At 34.4% G+C, this 18,520-nt stretch overlaps 1 protein-coding gene across 3 annotated transcripts in view; it reads right to left on the minus strand.

The window, feature by feature from the left end:
* Positions 1–18,520, minus strand: part of ELP4 (elongator acetyltransferase complex subunit 4) — a 158,246-nt gene that overhangs the window by 88,213 nt on the left and 51,513 nt on the right. For all 3 annotated transcript variants that reach the window (XM_075048200.1, XM_075048201.1, XM_075048202.1), the window contains exons 7-8: positions 15,254–15,442; positions 852–960 (exon numbers count right to left, since the gene is read on the minus strand). In XM_075048200.1, the coding sequence (XP_074904301.1) occupies positions 852–960; positions 15,254–15,442 (298 nt within the window). The remainder of the gene's footprint in view (positions 1–851; positions 961–15,253; positions 15,443–18,520) is intronic.

Raw genomic sequence — 18,520 nt, forward strand, 5'->3', positions numbered from 1 at the left:
ACATTCTCACATGTTTACAGCAGGTTTCAGATAAGCAGTTTACTTTCAACTAAAGGTTTCCATGGAACTACAGTAGTATCACAATAATAATAGCTGTAATTTATGCACACTCAGAGCACCGCTCCAGATTAGCTAAAACTGTTTGTTATTCACTGCTTTGGCTATGCATAACTTCTAATCTAATCTTTTAAAATTTAAATAGTTCTGCTGCAACTGCTAACAAAATCGTTGGGAAACAAAATGCAAGATTAAACACCATTACACATTTTGAAGATAAATCACTTGAAAGGCTACATGACTTTTTACCAAAATTAGTTTCATATTTTACATGCCACACATATCCACATTCATTTCCTTAAATACATAAGTGCCGTAACTTAAAGCTGAAAAACAGAACATTATTTTTAGATAACGTTTATATAGCATATCATTTAGCAGTTTATTCACCTTAATATAATATATGTTTTTCCATGTTCTCTATTTAAAACTTGGCAGATCAAAAGTATTGATTTCATGACAAGTTCAGCTCGCTGGTCAGATGATTGCCAAGCCTCCTCTGCATGTGAATTCCCCAAAGCCTGCCTGTTGAGATGTACATCTGATTGAGCCATGCCTCAGTAATACGGCTTGACAACATGCAAGGAGTTGCCATGTTTCCTTTGCAGCCTTAATGCACTTTACTGAAAATTTTCCTAACTCAAGACTGGTTAGCAAGGAGAAACATTTAAGGGGTATATTCTAAAATGAAATCAAATGCTACTTTATAGCAGATACCCAATTGGAGGGTAAGCCGCTAAGTGCCCTAGAAACACTCAGGGCAGACTTTCTGCGTTGCTAAAGATGGAACTTACCGTGGTAATCCTTGTATAACGGATTGGTTTCTCTCTCAGAGCCAATAAATGATTCAAGACCAACTACCATATCTGACAAGTTTGTTACACGTTCCATAATTGCTTTATTCTGTAAGACATGGAAACAAAATACACATCCTGAGATGAAAAAGGTAATTAATGTTCATAGAGTAAGCCTTGGTCTTCTCAATGACAAACTGTGGGGAAAAAATAGGTCATCAATACTTAGAAATTACGTTAGAGGGCTTTTTTCTTTTAAAAAAAAAGACTTGAAATTTCTCTCTAAAGAAAACATGTATTTGACAAGGAGAAACCATAAAAGGGCTAACTCAGCACTAAATTCATATTTTCCTAATCTTCATACCATAAGCATTTGCTCACATCAGAGATATTTACAAGCTACGTGGCAGGTAAGCACCTCTCGTTGACTTCTACTATGAGTCAGATGCCCAGCTTTTGTTTGTGTTCTGAAAATCTTGGGTTTTAATACACTTAGGCATATAACCTCTAATATTTGGAGCAAGCACAACCCATGTGATTATTCGTTTTGGTCATCAGTCAAACAACATGGAAAACCAAAGCATTTTCTCTAGTATTTTTCTTTCTAAAAGTTCCTCTCTACGCAACGTATGAATCTAAACCTTCCAGTTGCATTACCATTTCTCAATATGTTTGTGATTTATAAGTGATGCCCTATGTCTTGTGCAACAATGTACTGTCGTGTGCCTTAAATAAGCTGTTTTCCGCAGAGTTTTCTTTTATATAGCAGAAAGCAACATTCAAAGGTCACAACAGAGATCTTCAGAGGTAACTCAGGGTAACATGTTCTCAAATGCTTCGATGATGTCAGTATTTAATGAGCAAAAAAAAAGGAGACAAAACTGTGCTAAAAAGCAAAATATCTCTTTAAGATAAAAAGTAGTTATCTTAAAGCTGCCTGGACAGCTGGTATGTTCTTGTTCTTGATGGCTGTAGGTGCTGTACCCATCATACTTTCAGGGGTATCAAGATCAATCACCTCAAAATACCCATTGCAAGTATGAAGAATTAGCTCAGTAGCTCCAAATTGTAGTTTTGTATTTTTTATTAATTTTAAAGCATTTTGTACATTCTGCGCTTCTTTCATAAACTACACGACCAACGCTTATTATGGAAGGTCAATTTAAATACTGATAAACTATTTGATAATAACAATTTATAAAGTAATTAGGAGATGGGAAACATCCCTAGATATGTTAGAAAAGTCTATGCATTGTACTGACATACAGGTTTATTAAAATGGTGACCAATACACCAACTGCTTTCATGAACACGTTTCAATAACAGTGTATTTCCTAGCCACATAGACGCCTACGAAGCAGACGTGAAAGGTGAACATTTCCTACTCCCATCAAATAATAATAATAATAATCTGAATTCTGTTTTTTGACCGCTACATAAAGTAACTTGTGGCCTGTCCTGCACAGCCCAATCTGCTCAGGTTACAAGACCTAAATCCACTGATCCCATGGTACCTTTACACCCCCTCCCTTCCCCACCTTATGGGCCAGATGGCATTAAATCCTGGGGACTGGTCTCTTTTCAAAGCCGCTACTTGTGCACAGGCCAAAATGATCTATCCCTATGGAATCAGGGAACTTCAATTTTACCTACAAAGTCTAATGATGGATAATTATAAAATAGTGTTATACTACAGAATTTCCTTTCTAAGGAATAACATAAATGATTTGAGGTAAAAGAACACTCCCGACACATCAATCCCTAAACTTTGATATTATATCCACCCCTGAAATATTAAAGCTGACTTGCAAAGTATTTCCTCTTCTAGGAAGAGAGAGACAGTATACTGTATTTTAATGGAAACTTTTGGTCACATTGTTCTACAGAGGCAATCACAAAAAGATCACATAAATATAAATATGAAGTAGCCAGTGACCTCTATAAATCCACAGACCAGAAATTACTGTATTTTGCCAGTTCTTCAGCAGGCTGCTGGATGTTATTTGTATAAGCAAGAAATACAAAATTGTTACATAGATAAACAAACAAACACTGATGATTTCTGGAAGCTAACCTAAACTCTTGGTATAGAAAAAATATTCTATCATTCGAGAAAATGTTTGCTGTCCATTAATTTTTTTTGCTTGCTGGTTGTGATAACAATGGGTTACAAAAACTGTGGATAGAAAGATCCTCAACCATCAGCAAGGTATCCTCATCATTAACAGTCCTGCATATCATAAGAATAGCATCTTTCCTATTTGGTCTTAATTCTGGAAAGATTAAAGTGAGGGATAGCAATTCAATATTTGCCTAATGATGCATACTTCAATATGTTGGTTTCAGCTCTTCTTCTGAACAGGTTTGCTTTCTTAAATCGTAGTCTTTTTGCCCATGTTGATTTTGTTTTTGTTTTTAAAGTGTGTCAAAATATTCTCCTGGCTTAATGCAGTGTATCTTGGGAAATATTTTGCACAGTGAATTGCCACACCAAATAAACATTTGCTTATGTGGCATTGTTGCCATAGATCTGTATCTATCATGTATTTTCTAGTTTGCAGTGTTCAGCACATTAATGTCCAATCAAAGCTGACGTCAGCACACAGATAGTTGTGATGTATGGCATACTGACATAAACACACAAATCATGTTGCCCCATCTGGGCCTGAAAATTTAACAGAGCTCCAGATCTTCCTCCAGCCCCATACAAATCTACCTCCTGCTTCTGGCATAAACTTGGCAGCTCTGGAGGTGAGCCAGGACATGGTTAGGAGGGAAGCCAGGAATGGGGAGATTCAGGGAAAGAGTTTGTTGGCAGCTAGAAGAGGTATTGTTTTAAATTACACTAAAAAATAAAAAAAAAACCCAACCCAGTCCTGGAAAGTTTTCAGTTGTGCTAGGTGTACTGCAGTTTTTCTAAATTAGTTAGTTCAGCCAAAATGTAATTATTCTAACAACATGGTAGCAACCCTGTTGTGCAGGCTGGGCTGGGCATCCATTCTATATCTTACTTTGTGCTCACTGTTTTTGACAGACATTTTCTTTTAAGCGCAAACTTGCAATATTTGGGCTCAACCAAAGTGTACTTTCAAAACAATGTCTCAAGAAAATCCATGTAGCTAGTTGGATATGTAAATGGGAACCATACATACGTTTTTAACCAGCTTTTGGGAAGGGCAAATATCTAAAAAGATTGCTTTGTCCTACTAATTTACTTGCAGAATCTACACAGCTTTGAGTAATTATTTGTGCATAAAAATACTTATTTACAAATAAAACTGTTAAAAAAGTATAATCTTCTGTGTCTGAGTATAAAGCTGGTATTCTACCAACACAAATATATGCATAGCCTGTATGCTCAAACTTACATACTGAAATTAATACTGGGTGTTTCTACTGGATTAGGTTCTTAATGTACCACAATTTTATCATTACTACTATTAATCAAATCAATCTTGGTTCATCTGGATTCCGTATGAGGAAAAATCTGTCTTTTCAACTCTGCTCTAATTTCTAGTTCTCCTCTGATTTCCTGTCAAATTTTTTCTAACACCCAGGGATATGTCCTCCCATTTGTATTTTGTCAGTTTCTAAAGAAATTAAAAACCTCACAAAATTTACATAATAAAAATGTTTAAATTCTCTGTCCTTGCGCTGCATTAAGTAAAGAAAAGTCAAAGAATGGAAAATTTTCTTAGAATGGCTTCAACTTTTCTACATAGTACATACAAACAATCTCAACATTTAAAAGGAGAACAAGAGACATGTTAAAAGATCTACAATGAGATTCAACTACCACCTGTATAAATACATTAAGCTCTTGAATCACATGGGCTTTGTATAACTGCATTTGTATTCTGATCAATACATTAACATAATTTTAACACTGATTTATATATAGACTTGAAAATAAGGTATTTTAAGACTATGTCTCTTTTCAAAGAGACATTAGGCCTATATTTTGGTAGAGGGCTATATTTGTACCTTTACATTCTGATAATCTAATCCCATCACTGATTTTATTTTAAAACATATAACTAAGAGTTAATACAAACAAGTGCTAGCACTGAGACAAAACCCAGGTTAAATGGTGAGTTGCATATGTTCCGTATGACAGCACAGAATTTAGATGAATTCAGATACTGTCCCCAAGTCTAGGTAAAACTCTAATTGTAGGCAACAATTTGTGTTGTTACCAACAGGTGAGTCCAGTAATCCTGACACTTCATTTGAAAGAAGGTCTCAGTAACAAACAGCAAGCAAGCAAGTCCATGCAAAGTAATATGAACCTTATGAACTTAAAAGCAAATTTTGGTGCGTGAATTTTCAAAAAAAGCTCAAAAATTGGTTGTGCCGTTTTTTGTTTCTGTTACATTCTGTCATAAAGCTGAAGTAAGCTTAGTACAACACAGGCAGCCACATTGGACTATAATGAAACACTGTCTGGATATTCAGTAGATGAAATAATTCCTGGTATTTTCTTAGAGATTATCACACAATGATGTGGTAATGACTTCACAATATACAAATATTTACCACTTGTCATTACTACTTAATCTCCAAAGGATTTTAAAGTGAAAAGATAAATTATTAATGTTAAGAAACATGGCTTAAATATTTATCACCATTTGTTAATAATTACTGCTCAGAATTACCCATACACTCTATTTTGGTAAAAGAAGGTAGGTATTAGGCCCTTGTACTAGTTTTATAGAGAGATACAGTTTGTCCACTTTTTCATTATTCACGAATCCTGAAAATAAAAGATTAATAACTGTTCTGCCAAAAAGCATTATATCAGTAATTAACAAAGACTGTAAAGTGTAAAATTCTATACTTATTTTGACTCCAAGTTGATTAGCACTGTTCTCAGTGCTTGCACACACCAAATCTACTAACTGAACTTTGAATTTTGGCTCTAAAATGAATGTACATTCAGACCACTGGAATATAAGATAAGCAACAGTACATGAACAAATTTTGGTATGTTGAAATCTGTATCAATATCACAAGAAAACTGAATACAAGCATGATGTCTTTGCTGGAAGACATATATCCTGGAAATACACTTCAAGGATTTTCTACAAACTACAATGCCTTCAGTGATGAGAAATCCACATTTAGGGATTCTGACTGATTAGGCATCTTCTTTTACCTTTGAAGAACCTTACTGACTATAATAGAACTTAAGTAAAAATATCTGTTCATATGGCTAAAATCAGAGAGATATCAATTTTGGTTGATTTCTTTATACGTACACCGTATTACATTAGCTAATTTCAAGCAATGAATAGTATCTTTGAATAATTTTATACAAGTTACAGAAGCAAAGAAAGGACATGTAGCGAAGACACAAGCAGGTAATTAGATGCAATGTACTCGTAAAAATGGGAAGGGAGTAACAAAGCATCTGTTGGCCAATATGTTACACAATGTATTAATTCCAGATTTTGGTTGTTCCCTTAAAGTTGTTTTTAATAATGTTTTTCGTGATAGTCTACATAAACTCAAGAGTCTTTCAACTGTGAAACTAGTCAGAACCAGTATTTTTGTTTCTTAAAACTCAAAACGTTTGAGCCACGGTTTCCTTAACTTATGCCTAAAAAACTATCACTGCTATGGGAACTCTGCAATGTTATTATCAAATGTATCAGATGAAGGCGAACGACACAGTATCCAATTACAAAATTCTGGATAAATTTTCAGGAAAAATAATCAGCCAGGAAATAAAAACTAAATATCACACACTAAAGGAAAAATCTTTGGATCTTCACTGAAGATGGATGGCCTGGACCTGTCTATTACTTGAACTATAAAAGAATCTAATGCCAGCAAACCTTGGCACCCTACAAAATAAAAAGTATGTCTGTTTTGCCATTGGAGGGAAGACCTGAAGGCCAACAGTGAAATGAGTGATGACTCAATATAGATAAAACAAGCAAGTCAATAACAGTTGCTGCTGAGGCCTACAAAAACGAAAGTGAGAACAAAGACTATGTAGTCTAAATCAAACTGTCCATCTGTTGATCTCCAAGTCCTTTACAAAAGACAGGCAAGTGCTGCATTCCTCATTTACAAGTCATGTAACAAGCACAAAGATGTCATGTGCGTTGTCCAAAGTCACAAGCCAGTCAACAGTGAGCTGGGAACCGAACTCAGCCTTTCGTTGAAGCCCTGTCTACCTCCCTCTATTTGAGGCTTGGTTTAGGAAGCTGCATCTATGGCTTTGGGGTACCAGGAAAATATTTGGTGGTATCAAGAAGATGATGTGGGAGTCAAAGCCCAGAAAGCTGGGTGCTGAAAATCCTGTTATTATCTGGCTGAAAGAGGTGACAGATGTACAGGGTATTAAAGGGTGACTCTTTTTGAGCTGAATCCCTGTTCAGTGCTTTTCTCTCCTGACTATTTCCTTAGCATTCAGTAGCTGAAAGCACAGGCTGCATGTGCCTATGAACGGTTCTGGGATGCATCTACCTGCTGCAGTGGATAAGTGAAATATGCCAGATTGAGCCCTTCTCCAGTGACAGGTGAGGAGCTGGGAAGAAATTAGTACAAGATCTGGGCTGAGATGAGCCCAGTGTCTCCCCTGAACACTACCTGGTCCTTATTAATGAGATTGTCTTATTGTTATAAAAGCATATATATAGAAAACTGTATGTTATTATTTGTCTTTAATTATCACAAAAATGAAATGACCATTTGAACAGAATTGTTTACGAAATTAAACACATAAAATATTCAATGCTACAAGTTGGTCGTAGTGTAGTATAAAATACAGTTGCAAAAGTAGACTGACAGAATGAAAGTCATATTACAAACAAGCCATAACAAAACTGCTGAAATTAATGTATTTGAGACCAACTAAAATACTATGACTCCATTGGGAATTATTCATTATAAGAAAAAGGTTTAGGAGTTCCTTTTGTTGCCATTTTGCCTGAAGAAAAAGACATTGCAGTTTGCTTACCAATTCAGAAAGGCTAACTCTTGCTGCAACTTTAATCTTTAAACAGTGAATCGCATTTTATGCACAGGTAACCAAAAAGATCCTCCACTATTATTTCAATTAACAGTACACAAATATCAAAAGGAACATCTAACTGATGTTGGTAATCAAGTGGCAAGATTCTGAAATAGAAAATAATTTAAAAAACTAATCCCTTATTCAGTATAAAATTATAGGCTGTCATCAGGAGCAGGCTGGCAAAGCCAGGTCCAGATGGGAAACTGGCTGGGCAATAAGAAGAGGTAGGGTGGAAATGATGGGTAGGCTGGAAACGATGGGAACCTAAGGAAAGACATGACTGCTCCCTCTGCTGGCAAGGTTCTCACCTGCTTTAATTTTTAACTAATGAGTAGGCATTTCTTTAATTATTTAGGATCTAGCCAATAAATAATGCAGAATGTTCCTTCCTCAGTCTGTTGCTGTGTGTTTGCACAATTTTGAACTTATGGTGCCCTATTTCACTAGAATAATTTGCCACAGAATTAAGGCTCAGATGGCTATCTAATGGTAGTTACTGGCTTTATATTTTAATTGTTCATAAAATGAACGGCAAGATTAAGCTATTTAACCTTCAAAATATTCTATTTTACAGTATATGCACATTTTGTATTTAATTTACATATTTCACAATATTATGATAAACTGCTCATATTGTACTATAACAAGAGCCCTTTTATGTAGCAATAAGATACTATAAAATGAAACATTCTGCAACATAAACACACTAAATTACACGTCATATCAAAAAAGTGCCCTTCTTCCATGAGTAAAATGCATGACCAGAGAATTCAGTGATAATGTTTGTATTAAAACTTAATTAAAAGATGAAGATAAGTCATTCATTACTTGATTTGTGATATAAATTAATAGCTGCAGTAAGAACATTTAGCAAAAATCTGTTCTAGGATTTTGGCCTACAACCAGAAGCTCCCAGAACAGGAGGGATCAGCTTTTTTTGCCCACTGTTCTCATCTGAATCCTGGCTGAAAAGCTACTCCAGCTCCCAGCTTTCCAGAAGGCTCCATCCCAGGAATCCTCGCCTGCCATTTGGTTTGCTGATTTTAATCTCACAGGACTTTCTTACAGTGGCTCCACTATGCTGAACTGGCACTTGCTCCTAGAAGTGAGTTATTATTAAACTTGTAGGTCAATTGTGGCACTAACAACTCTTTGGAAGCTTTCAGCCACGGTGTACAATTTGCTGGTCTAATTAAATATTAATTCTAAGTGTTACATTCTGTGGCTAAGAGCTTTTATTTTCCATCATCAGTCTGGAAGAGAAAGAGGTTACAAGGCTAATTTAATCTTTTTTTTTTCCCTAGCATTAAAGCTTAACTACACAGGCACAAAAACATCATTAAAGATGCAGTATTCCTTTTTATTATGATTATATTGTAATTAATAGAGCAGGTCTAAACAAAAAGACATAAAATTAGATTCTGAATTTCAAGGTTTTTAAACAACACCAGAAGTTCATATAAAAATGTTTCTAAGCAAACAATGCACAGAAAACCAATATTCAGTTATTTGAAAATCATTTAAGATGGGAAATACATATGCAATAGTTTAAATATAAAATAGTTTTACACAAAATTATTGTTCTTTGTTTTGAAATATAACAGACAACAGATAAACCCCATATTTAATGCTAGATTCACAGGGCACTTTTTTCAAGAACTTGTACTTCTACTCATGTGAATAAAATAGTTTTGCTTCAGAAAAACAATACTACCATCCATTTTCTAAGAGAATTAGTTGCTTAAAGCAGATAACTACTTTGTCCTGCATTATTTAAAGTCACTCTTCTAATCTTTACTTATCAGTGTCCAAATGGGCTCAATACATGAGCCTCTTCCCTTCTGCTTCCATAACAGTTGTGTCCATGTCTGGACACTGGGCATTATATTAACTACTTAGTCCAGTAGCCAAAAGATTCCATATGCTTGAACAGATGACTATCTCCATACTGTGATGGGATATTTAACTGTTTAGGTCTAATATTGCAGTTGAAAGATTTAGTTCTAAATCTCACCTAATTTTTTAAAGTTTTCATAGGTGTATTTTCAGATTATACACATAAAATGTAAAAAAAAATCGCAATGTTGCATATACTAATTAACTTTTAAAGTTTAACATATTCATTTTGGAAAAGTCATTTTTTTGATTAAAAGACTGTTGATGAAATGGTGATAAGGACGTGTATATAGTGTCCTAAAAGTAAAATTTATTAAAATGAGAAGGCTGTTTTAGGCATGCAATTTTAACATACAATGTGACTGTTCATCATTATATAGTTAAGTCAGTTAAAAGACAATTAACATGTGGGTACTAAAACATGCTTCAGATGTATATTGTATTTGTTTTTGAAATGGGTAGTTGTTACCAAATCAGAAATGGTAGAGCTAGAATACAGCCTGTTGGTAACCATAAACTTATTTTATTAAACAACAACATATTTCTATTTCTTCTGCAACTTTATTAGCAAATACCATCAACAATAATAGAAATTGAAAGCAAAATTACTTACTGTCCCACAATTTAAATTTTGAATTGTATACTTATCTGAGCTTCCTACCTGATCATAATTTGAAAGGTGCTTTTATAAATGTCTAGAATATCCAAACCAGAATATTCATATCTGAAAACTATGCGGATAACCCAAGAATACCTGTCATAAAATCATGACTCTCAATATTTTTTTGTATGACTGTTAAACTGTGTTTCTCACGTACAACAAAAAGCAACATGCAACATTGAAAAGCAAGTAAAAAAAAACCCAATACAGAAAAATATAAAGACCATTTCATCTTCACAGTTTCTATTTTGCAGAGAATTTCGAAAGCTCGCTTAACTATGATATAGAAACTACATGACATTTGATCTCAATACAAATTCGTGTGCAGCGGCTATCTCATCAAATACATTTATTTGAAGGTTATTCAGCATTTTACACTTGTGAACTCTCAGAAGTTAGAGTTCTAAGGCAGGCAATCACTCTTAGCTCTTGTCATAGGAATAAAGATTTCAAACTGTGAGAAATTCACAAGCTATAGGAGTTCACATCTTATAATCCTATATTAGCAATGGATTCTAAAGCACTCTATTGCTTGACTTCGAGTTTAGCTGCTAAATTACTCAGTGTGAACACAAAAGGCTATGGATGTGAAAAGGTTTGTTTCTGAATTTTTCTACACTGAACTACATACAGGGACTTATGCACTTCAGTGAATTCAAAGCATCAAAACATTAATATTGTAGGAAATTAATTTTTTAACATACTGGATGAAATAATGAAAATACCTTGCTAAAGAGAACTTCAGACTCTGAGGACAGGTTCTGTAACAAGACTTATTCATACTGACTTTTCATTAGTCAATTAATTTCCCTTGGTACATGCTGACTAATATGGTTGTTAGTCCTTACCACTAATAGAGCTTCAAGTTCAAAATAAAGGATGGCTTTAATAAAAGTATTACACTTTCTCCCAGTGAAAATAATAACCTACTCAAAAAAATATTACTTAAGTGATACAAAATTGGGAAGAACAGGAACAGAATTATGAACACTACTTAGTATTTTGGGGGAAGGATGTTTTTGGATTTACCAGTGATTTCTAGTAATTAAAGATAAAGAAGAAAATACAATAGGAAAATATTTTAAATTCTAATTTAGGTCTTTTGCAAGTATAAAATAGTGACATTAAAGTCCTTTAAGTCACACTCTGTAGCACAAAAAGGTTTTTTTTTTTCAAATTAGGTACTAAAATGCACAGATTATCAACATACAGAAAAACAGTCCTTCCTATTTTTTATAATATTCCTTAAATTTGGAAAGTGTAACAACAAGTGAAATTCCTCTTCAGTCTGCCCTCCTTGATCAATGCTAGATTTTAAAAATGGAAGTAATTTTCCCTTTTCAAATGCACCATCTGATTTCATAGGCACAATACATTTTCAAGAAGCAGTAGAAAGACTTGAAAAATAACCTTCCATCAACTATTTTAATCATACTCGTAAGTATCTCAATATTTATTACCTGACAGACAGTGTAAGATAAGAGTATGTTCAATCGGTAGAAAATATCAATCAAGTAAAACTTGTCACACATCATCTGAATAAAATTCATAATTGGATAAGTTTTTAGTGTCATTTTCTTGAAAACCTCTTCCAGAATAATGTATTCCTATTTTTGTGGTTGAGAAAAGAGAATTTTCGTTTTTCTTCATGCACTGTTTGCACTAGAAGTTTCATCAATAAAACACAAAGAATCTAGTGTTCTTTAGTGGACTACAATTTCTTTACATTATTCTGAAAAAACTGTACACAGCCAGATTTTTTTGTCTTTTACAAAAATATAGTCTTACAGAAGACTGTGAAGACATTCAGTGTCCCATCAAACTGGGTGAATGAGCATCATCTTTGGATAAATGCAATTCAAAGTTATTAAATCCAAGACAATGAATATCTGGAATAATGAAAGAGCCACATTGGTGGATGTGTACCACAGAGGGAAAAGCATCAAGAAAAATCCACTGTTTAATGTTCAGTAGTCATCAAAGAGACAAAGCAGGCATTAGAATGTAGGAAAAGCGAACAAACAATAATAGCTTTATTGTATTATGTTACTGTAACAAAGTAAAATATGATTAAAAGAAAAGTGACTGTTTAAAAACAGATTAAGGAGGCAGCATGAGAAAAAATACAAAACTATCAGAATATAGAAAAGATAAAATAGGGAGCATCATCTTATTGTCTCATCAGCCAAAACCAAAGATACAATTTATTAGAAGTAAAGCCAAATTAAACTCTCTGAAAAAGAAAGAAACCAGGTAGATTTAATTTGTGGAACTCCCTGTCACAGTATGACATGCAAAGTATTTGGCAAAATATATAAAAGAAACCAATCTCAAATTATATATATGTATACATATTCCATATATATACCTTATTCATACACTACATATAAAAAAATGTAACTAGTCTGGGTTGGAAAGACATTGTCCCTGTTGAAAAACAGTACTACCAATTGTGAGTTTTATTTCTTCTTCACTGGAGCAACTAGTACTGAGGGCTGATATAGACAAGACATGGTATGAATCATTACTAAAAATCTATTTTTTCAAGACAAAGCAGGTAAAAATGAACCTATTTTTCTGCATATGTTACGCAGACAAAACCTTGATTAAAATGTGATTTTGAACTTGTATTTACCTTCATGGAAATTATTCATGTGAAGTATTTACTTGCAGACCACCTAATTAATATAGTTGGGAGGCAAAAGATAACATAGAAAATACAGAAACAGTAGTTCAGGGAATGAATGTGGAATTTACTACATCTTCAGAAAAATAGCACGCATTTTCTATGCCTTCAGTGTACTGACTTTAAGATTCAACAGAGAAAGCATATGCTAGAACTTACTCTGATCAAATTAAATACGTATACAGAAATGCACTTGGAAAAAAAATCCCTCTCTCTTATTCTTTTGGAAAGAAAAGATATTTTCTTTACTTTTAATCCAGAAAGAAACCTCAGCAACAGAATGGTGAGTAGCTGGGTTGTGAGAATGTGAGCAGCTGCTGTTATTATAACTAAAGGTCTGTCTACGGCTTGAGCCTGAGAGACCACATGTTCGGCTGTCCTCTCATCTTGCCATCCTCACCAATTAACTATTAACATGGAGGGCTGTACACATGCTCTCAGGGGCTCTTTAACAGGCTTCTTGGAGAGTGGAACAACTACACAGCAGGGCTCTGGGAACTGAGTAATGTGGGGTATAAGGAACCCTCAGCAGCTTTGCTCCTCCTAATGACAGTTTTCTCCAGAGTTTAGTGCTTAAAGAAGGATACATGAAGTTTAACAATTCCAAAAAAAAATTAATGCTCTCATTTGTTTAAGGCTGCTATGCAAAGATTTTGGAAATAATGTTTCTTTTTTATTCAGAATATTCTAGCACTTACTGTAAAACAATTCTGTTAAAATTAAAAAAACAGCTATTTAAAAAAATTAGATATAATTTCAAACCTAACTCCACGGGAATTGATTTATATGGAATTTATAAACACAAAACCTAAATCAACTTCCCAGATAAGCTTGCAACAAACAAAAAACTTCATCCTTCAGTTTGTGTCTTAGAGACCTTTCTGGACTTGTCTAAAATATGATCGTACCTTTCATTGACATAATATATAAAAAAGAATACAATGAAACTGATTGTGTGTCCCAATTATGGACAGGTAATTCTAATGAGTAAAAAGAAGGATGCTAGTTTTACATCCACAAATTCTATTCGTTGCACTAAATTTTACTGTCAATCTTTTTGAAGGCAAACTGCCACCTAATATTTAAAAAAAAGCTAAGTAAGTAGATGGAGGCTTGCACTGCAAGAGGAATATTCATAGACTTTTCATTGCAATGGTAAAACCAGAAAATTAAATTTCTTTCTTTATTTTTGAAGCGGTAAGTGCATCAGGTATCTAGATAAATAAAACTTGCAGGTATTCAAACACCTTTACAAAATGCAATACATAAGTGAGAGTCATGTACTTACCTAAGATAGGATTTATCTAGCGATAAACTCATCTACTGTGAAAATATTTTGCATACTATGAGGTTTTATCCACTACTTTTTTACTATAGTCAAATCAAATTAATATCTAAAATTATAGGTTCTTTGTTCATTGTGAATAATAATTTTGCTTTTGTAAGTTACATTACCACTTGCAGAAAAAAAGACTATCTATGTTTTTCCTTTTGCTAAAATAGTTCATTTCCAGAAGATACATTTAAGTGTCCATGTACTCTCAGGAAAGGTGCTGTTAGCAGCTTCCGATATTGCAGCTGGGATAATTACTCTGATACCGTAAGCAGTTTGCTCCTGGTCCCAATACAAGGGGGTATTAGAATTAAAGTGTAAAACTGTATCTTTCAATTCCTGGCTTTAAAAACAAGATCACACATCATCATAATGAGTATGACAGATGAAGACAGTGGACTGAAATGTCTTGTATTGAAACTAAACAGCATTCTGATAGCAGTGGGAAAGTGTGTAGGGATGTTGTAAAAAAATAAAAGAACTAAGGAAGAGATTACTAGCAGGATTCTCTTTGCTTTTTTACAGTTTCTGAAATTTTGATAGTTTTTCAAAAAAGACTAAGACCCATATAAGGCAAAACTGTATCTAAGATGGTTTTATGTGTCGGTCTTTGTAGATTTTGCAGCACGACTGTCCCATGAAAGTATAGAAACACTAACAGTGAAGTTATGTTTTATCTTTGCCCTTTGAGAAAAAAAAGTTTTCAAAATGTCCAAAATTGCATTTATTTTCTTACCACAAACTTTAGATTTTTGCTAACTGATGTGTCAGCTCTGAAATATAGCAAAGACAGTATTCCTACCTGGATAAGGTGAGCGGGCACTGTGATGATGCAGGCTGACAAAGATTTTCTGAGAAGGCCACGGAGAACATACAGGAATTTCGTAAGGCTATGCATATGTTCAGGACTATCACTGCTACAAATGTCATCACCCCACAACATGGAACCCAGACTCTGAATTCCTATCCGCAAAATATTCTTTAGTTTCTTCTGTTGAAAAAAGAAGAAAAAAACCCCACTTGTTATTTTTTAAACATTAGGAGGAAAATGTCATGTAATGTATTAAAAAAATACAATTTATAGAATTCATATCCATAATAATTACATAGTTTATGTAATCATAGCTTAATCTCAGGTGATCTCACAAAAATTACAAACGGAAGGGCATTTTTTTCACTGACTGGATATCAAGCTATGCCAGATAAGCAAGTACAAGGGTAAGAGACAGCACGGAAATACCGAAAACTACTAATTTGTATTTTTTAACCAGCTAAATGTAAGTATATTCTGACACAAATTCCAATAATACTATGATTTTTCATGTTCTTTCTCTCTACCATCACTGCCTTAAAACATGTGCAAATGACCACCTCTAAACTGGTCTGCTGGAAGGGCCTGACAGTAATCGAACACAACTTTTCCCTCTATTTTCAACTTTCCGCTGTGTTACTCTCATAACCTGACTATTCTGATTGTTAGCTTCAGTTTCACTTTTTCTGCTACTTCTAAATGAGCAAGGTCGGTGGCCTACCTCACCAACGCATGGCCCCTTCACTCTTTTAGAAGTTGCTAAGTATCATCTACGCTCCTGCCAACTCCTCCCAACTAATGAAGGAAGGTTTACCCACAACTAGGGAGAAACGGAGACTGATGGAGACATCAGTAGATTGTCTCTTAAGGACTACACCTTTCTGAAAGTCCTTGACATGAGTGTTTCTGGATCTGCTTTAGTTAGCTACTGGGTACTAGAATCTAAGCTGTTTTGACATGTAAAATGCTAAACAGCCTCATGTGTTACCTACCTAAAGACTGTTTGCTGCCCTGCAGTACGCTGGCAGAAAAGCATCCAACAGAGGCAGTGGCTAAGATAAAGCCCCTTTTCTGAAGGGGCAGATTATGAAGCCGGAGTTACAATTTGTTTATGTAAAGTCAAATGTCATGTCTCATGATGACAAATCTCATTTCTGCTTATTTGATGTGACCTTTCCTGGTGATCTTCGAGAAGGATTTTAGGTATATTTGCTATTAACAGCAGAGAGAGAGACAATAAGCACCCTTGTTGAAAGACTTCCTGTACAAGGTGATTGAAGATACATTTCTAGAGTTCAGGGTTCATACTTAAAGGCCAGCTTTTTTTTTTTTTTAAATATATGTATATAAAATACTAGTTTAGATAAATAAAAGCTTCCAGGTACTTTTCATTACAGCAAAGTGCTTTGATGAACTGTAGATATTCATTTCCACCAGCTGGAATGAACAGTATCAAGCACAAAACATTGCACAGCTGCTCTGGAAATCCAGAGGAAAGGTTTTGACAAGACAAGAGGCTACTCTTATAAAGACTTCCTTCTCCGTATTGGGTAGACAGAGCCTGAGTTGTGAAACACAGTTATTACCACATGGCTCTGCATTTATCCAACTCTCATGGCTTAGACAGTGAGCTAATCTGTCAATTCACTTACAAGCTTTGTGAAAGCGATACATGTTTTGCAGCCTTTTAGGCTTTACCTCTGTAAAGTTAACTTCTTACACTACTGTATGAAGATCAGGATAATAGCACAGGATAAGATGATGCAATCTGACTTCTGTGTATGATATGTTAGGCTCAGATGTTCAGAGTTTTAAAAAGAATAGGAAAAATAGAAGCTAGTCTAATATTCTTTAGTGACTTCTAATAAGTGCAGACTCACGCTTTTCTTGATGTGTGTTTAAGCAATAATACAAAATCAGACACTTAAGAAAACTATTTTATCCAGATATAATGGATATTGGCCATGCAGAGAAAGTGTTCTGGTATTTCAGCATTTCAGAGCAAACATACATAAAACTTACAGAAACTTTTTTAATGGGAAAAATATTTTTTTTCTTATGAAGAACACCCATAAGAACAACATACAAACAGAGAAAAAACTGTGTCAGAGTATCAGTTCTCTTATTGGATAAAGGATGACAGATGTGTGTTTCACAACATTAAATCACAAGAGTTGTAAAAGATAAAGATATTAAAACACCAGATAATATCAGATGTATTTATTTTGGCCAGTAACAGAATTTCTACGAGAATAATTCTGTCAGGCCCACAAGGCCCTGACAAATGGCTTATTCTATAACTGAAATAGAAGAAAAAGCATAAGTCTAATATTATATAACAACAAGCTTGCAATAAAGAGTAGGATAACATTTTTTTAGATATACCACTAGATCTTTTATACGCTCACTAGTTCGGAAGTTTGGATTTTTATTTTTTACCCTTTTCCTGTAATTTTTGTAACAATGTTTGTTTTGGCAGCAAAAACCCAGCTCCAAGCAAACAAAAGCCTAATCCCCCCCAACTTTATTGCCCTGAAAGTCAGCCAACTTGAGCTCCAAAGTATACCAAAGAAATGTTAAGGAAATATAGTTGCCTATGGAAGTGCTGTTATCAAACATGAAACCCCCCAAATATTCTGAAACAAACAAGTGCTATTCTGTATGACTTAAAACCATGTTCAGTTTATAAAGGATTTATACTTAATGATCATCAGCAAAGAGTTACTAGGAGGTTTTAGAAAGGATGTAAAACTGATGCTTGTATTTCTAGGTTGTAGGTCATTCAGACCCTCAATTTCTGGATAGATCTTGGCAAAAATGTTCCAGTTGGTGTGAACAAACAGGTAATTTCTTTGGTTAACTTCAGCCAAACTTTTCTGTAGCCTAATATCTCAAACAGGAATTCTTGTCCTAAGGCCCACAAAGTCATGCAGGGCAGTCAAGAAATATTAATCTATGATGGCCAACAGCAGATGGTCCTATAAAACTAATGTTAATTAACCATACTATGTCCTAGAGATGCCTGACCTTTATCAGAGGTCTACTAAACCTCTAATGGTAGTTTTCACTGATTTTCCTAACCATGTCAAACCTCTGTCAGCTGGGGTGAGTCGCATTCTGCTCACTTTTCTCCAGATTCCTCTTCAAATGGTAAAAAGGAGTAGTAAGTCTAAGTATCATTGGCATATTGATGTTAAAGTAGCCAAAAATATCTGAAAGTTTTACCAGTAAGGTTAAACTTTTTGACTCCAGATCCAA

Source organism: Buteo buteo, chromosome 16 (assembly GCF_964188355.1).
Source record: "Buteo buteo chromosome 16, bButBut1.hap1.1, whole genome shotgun sequence".
NCBI classification, from domain to species: domain Eukaryota; kingdom Metazoa; phylum Chordata; class Aves; order Accipitriformes; family Accipitridae; genus Buteo; species Buteo buteo.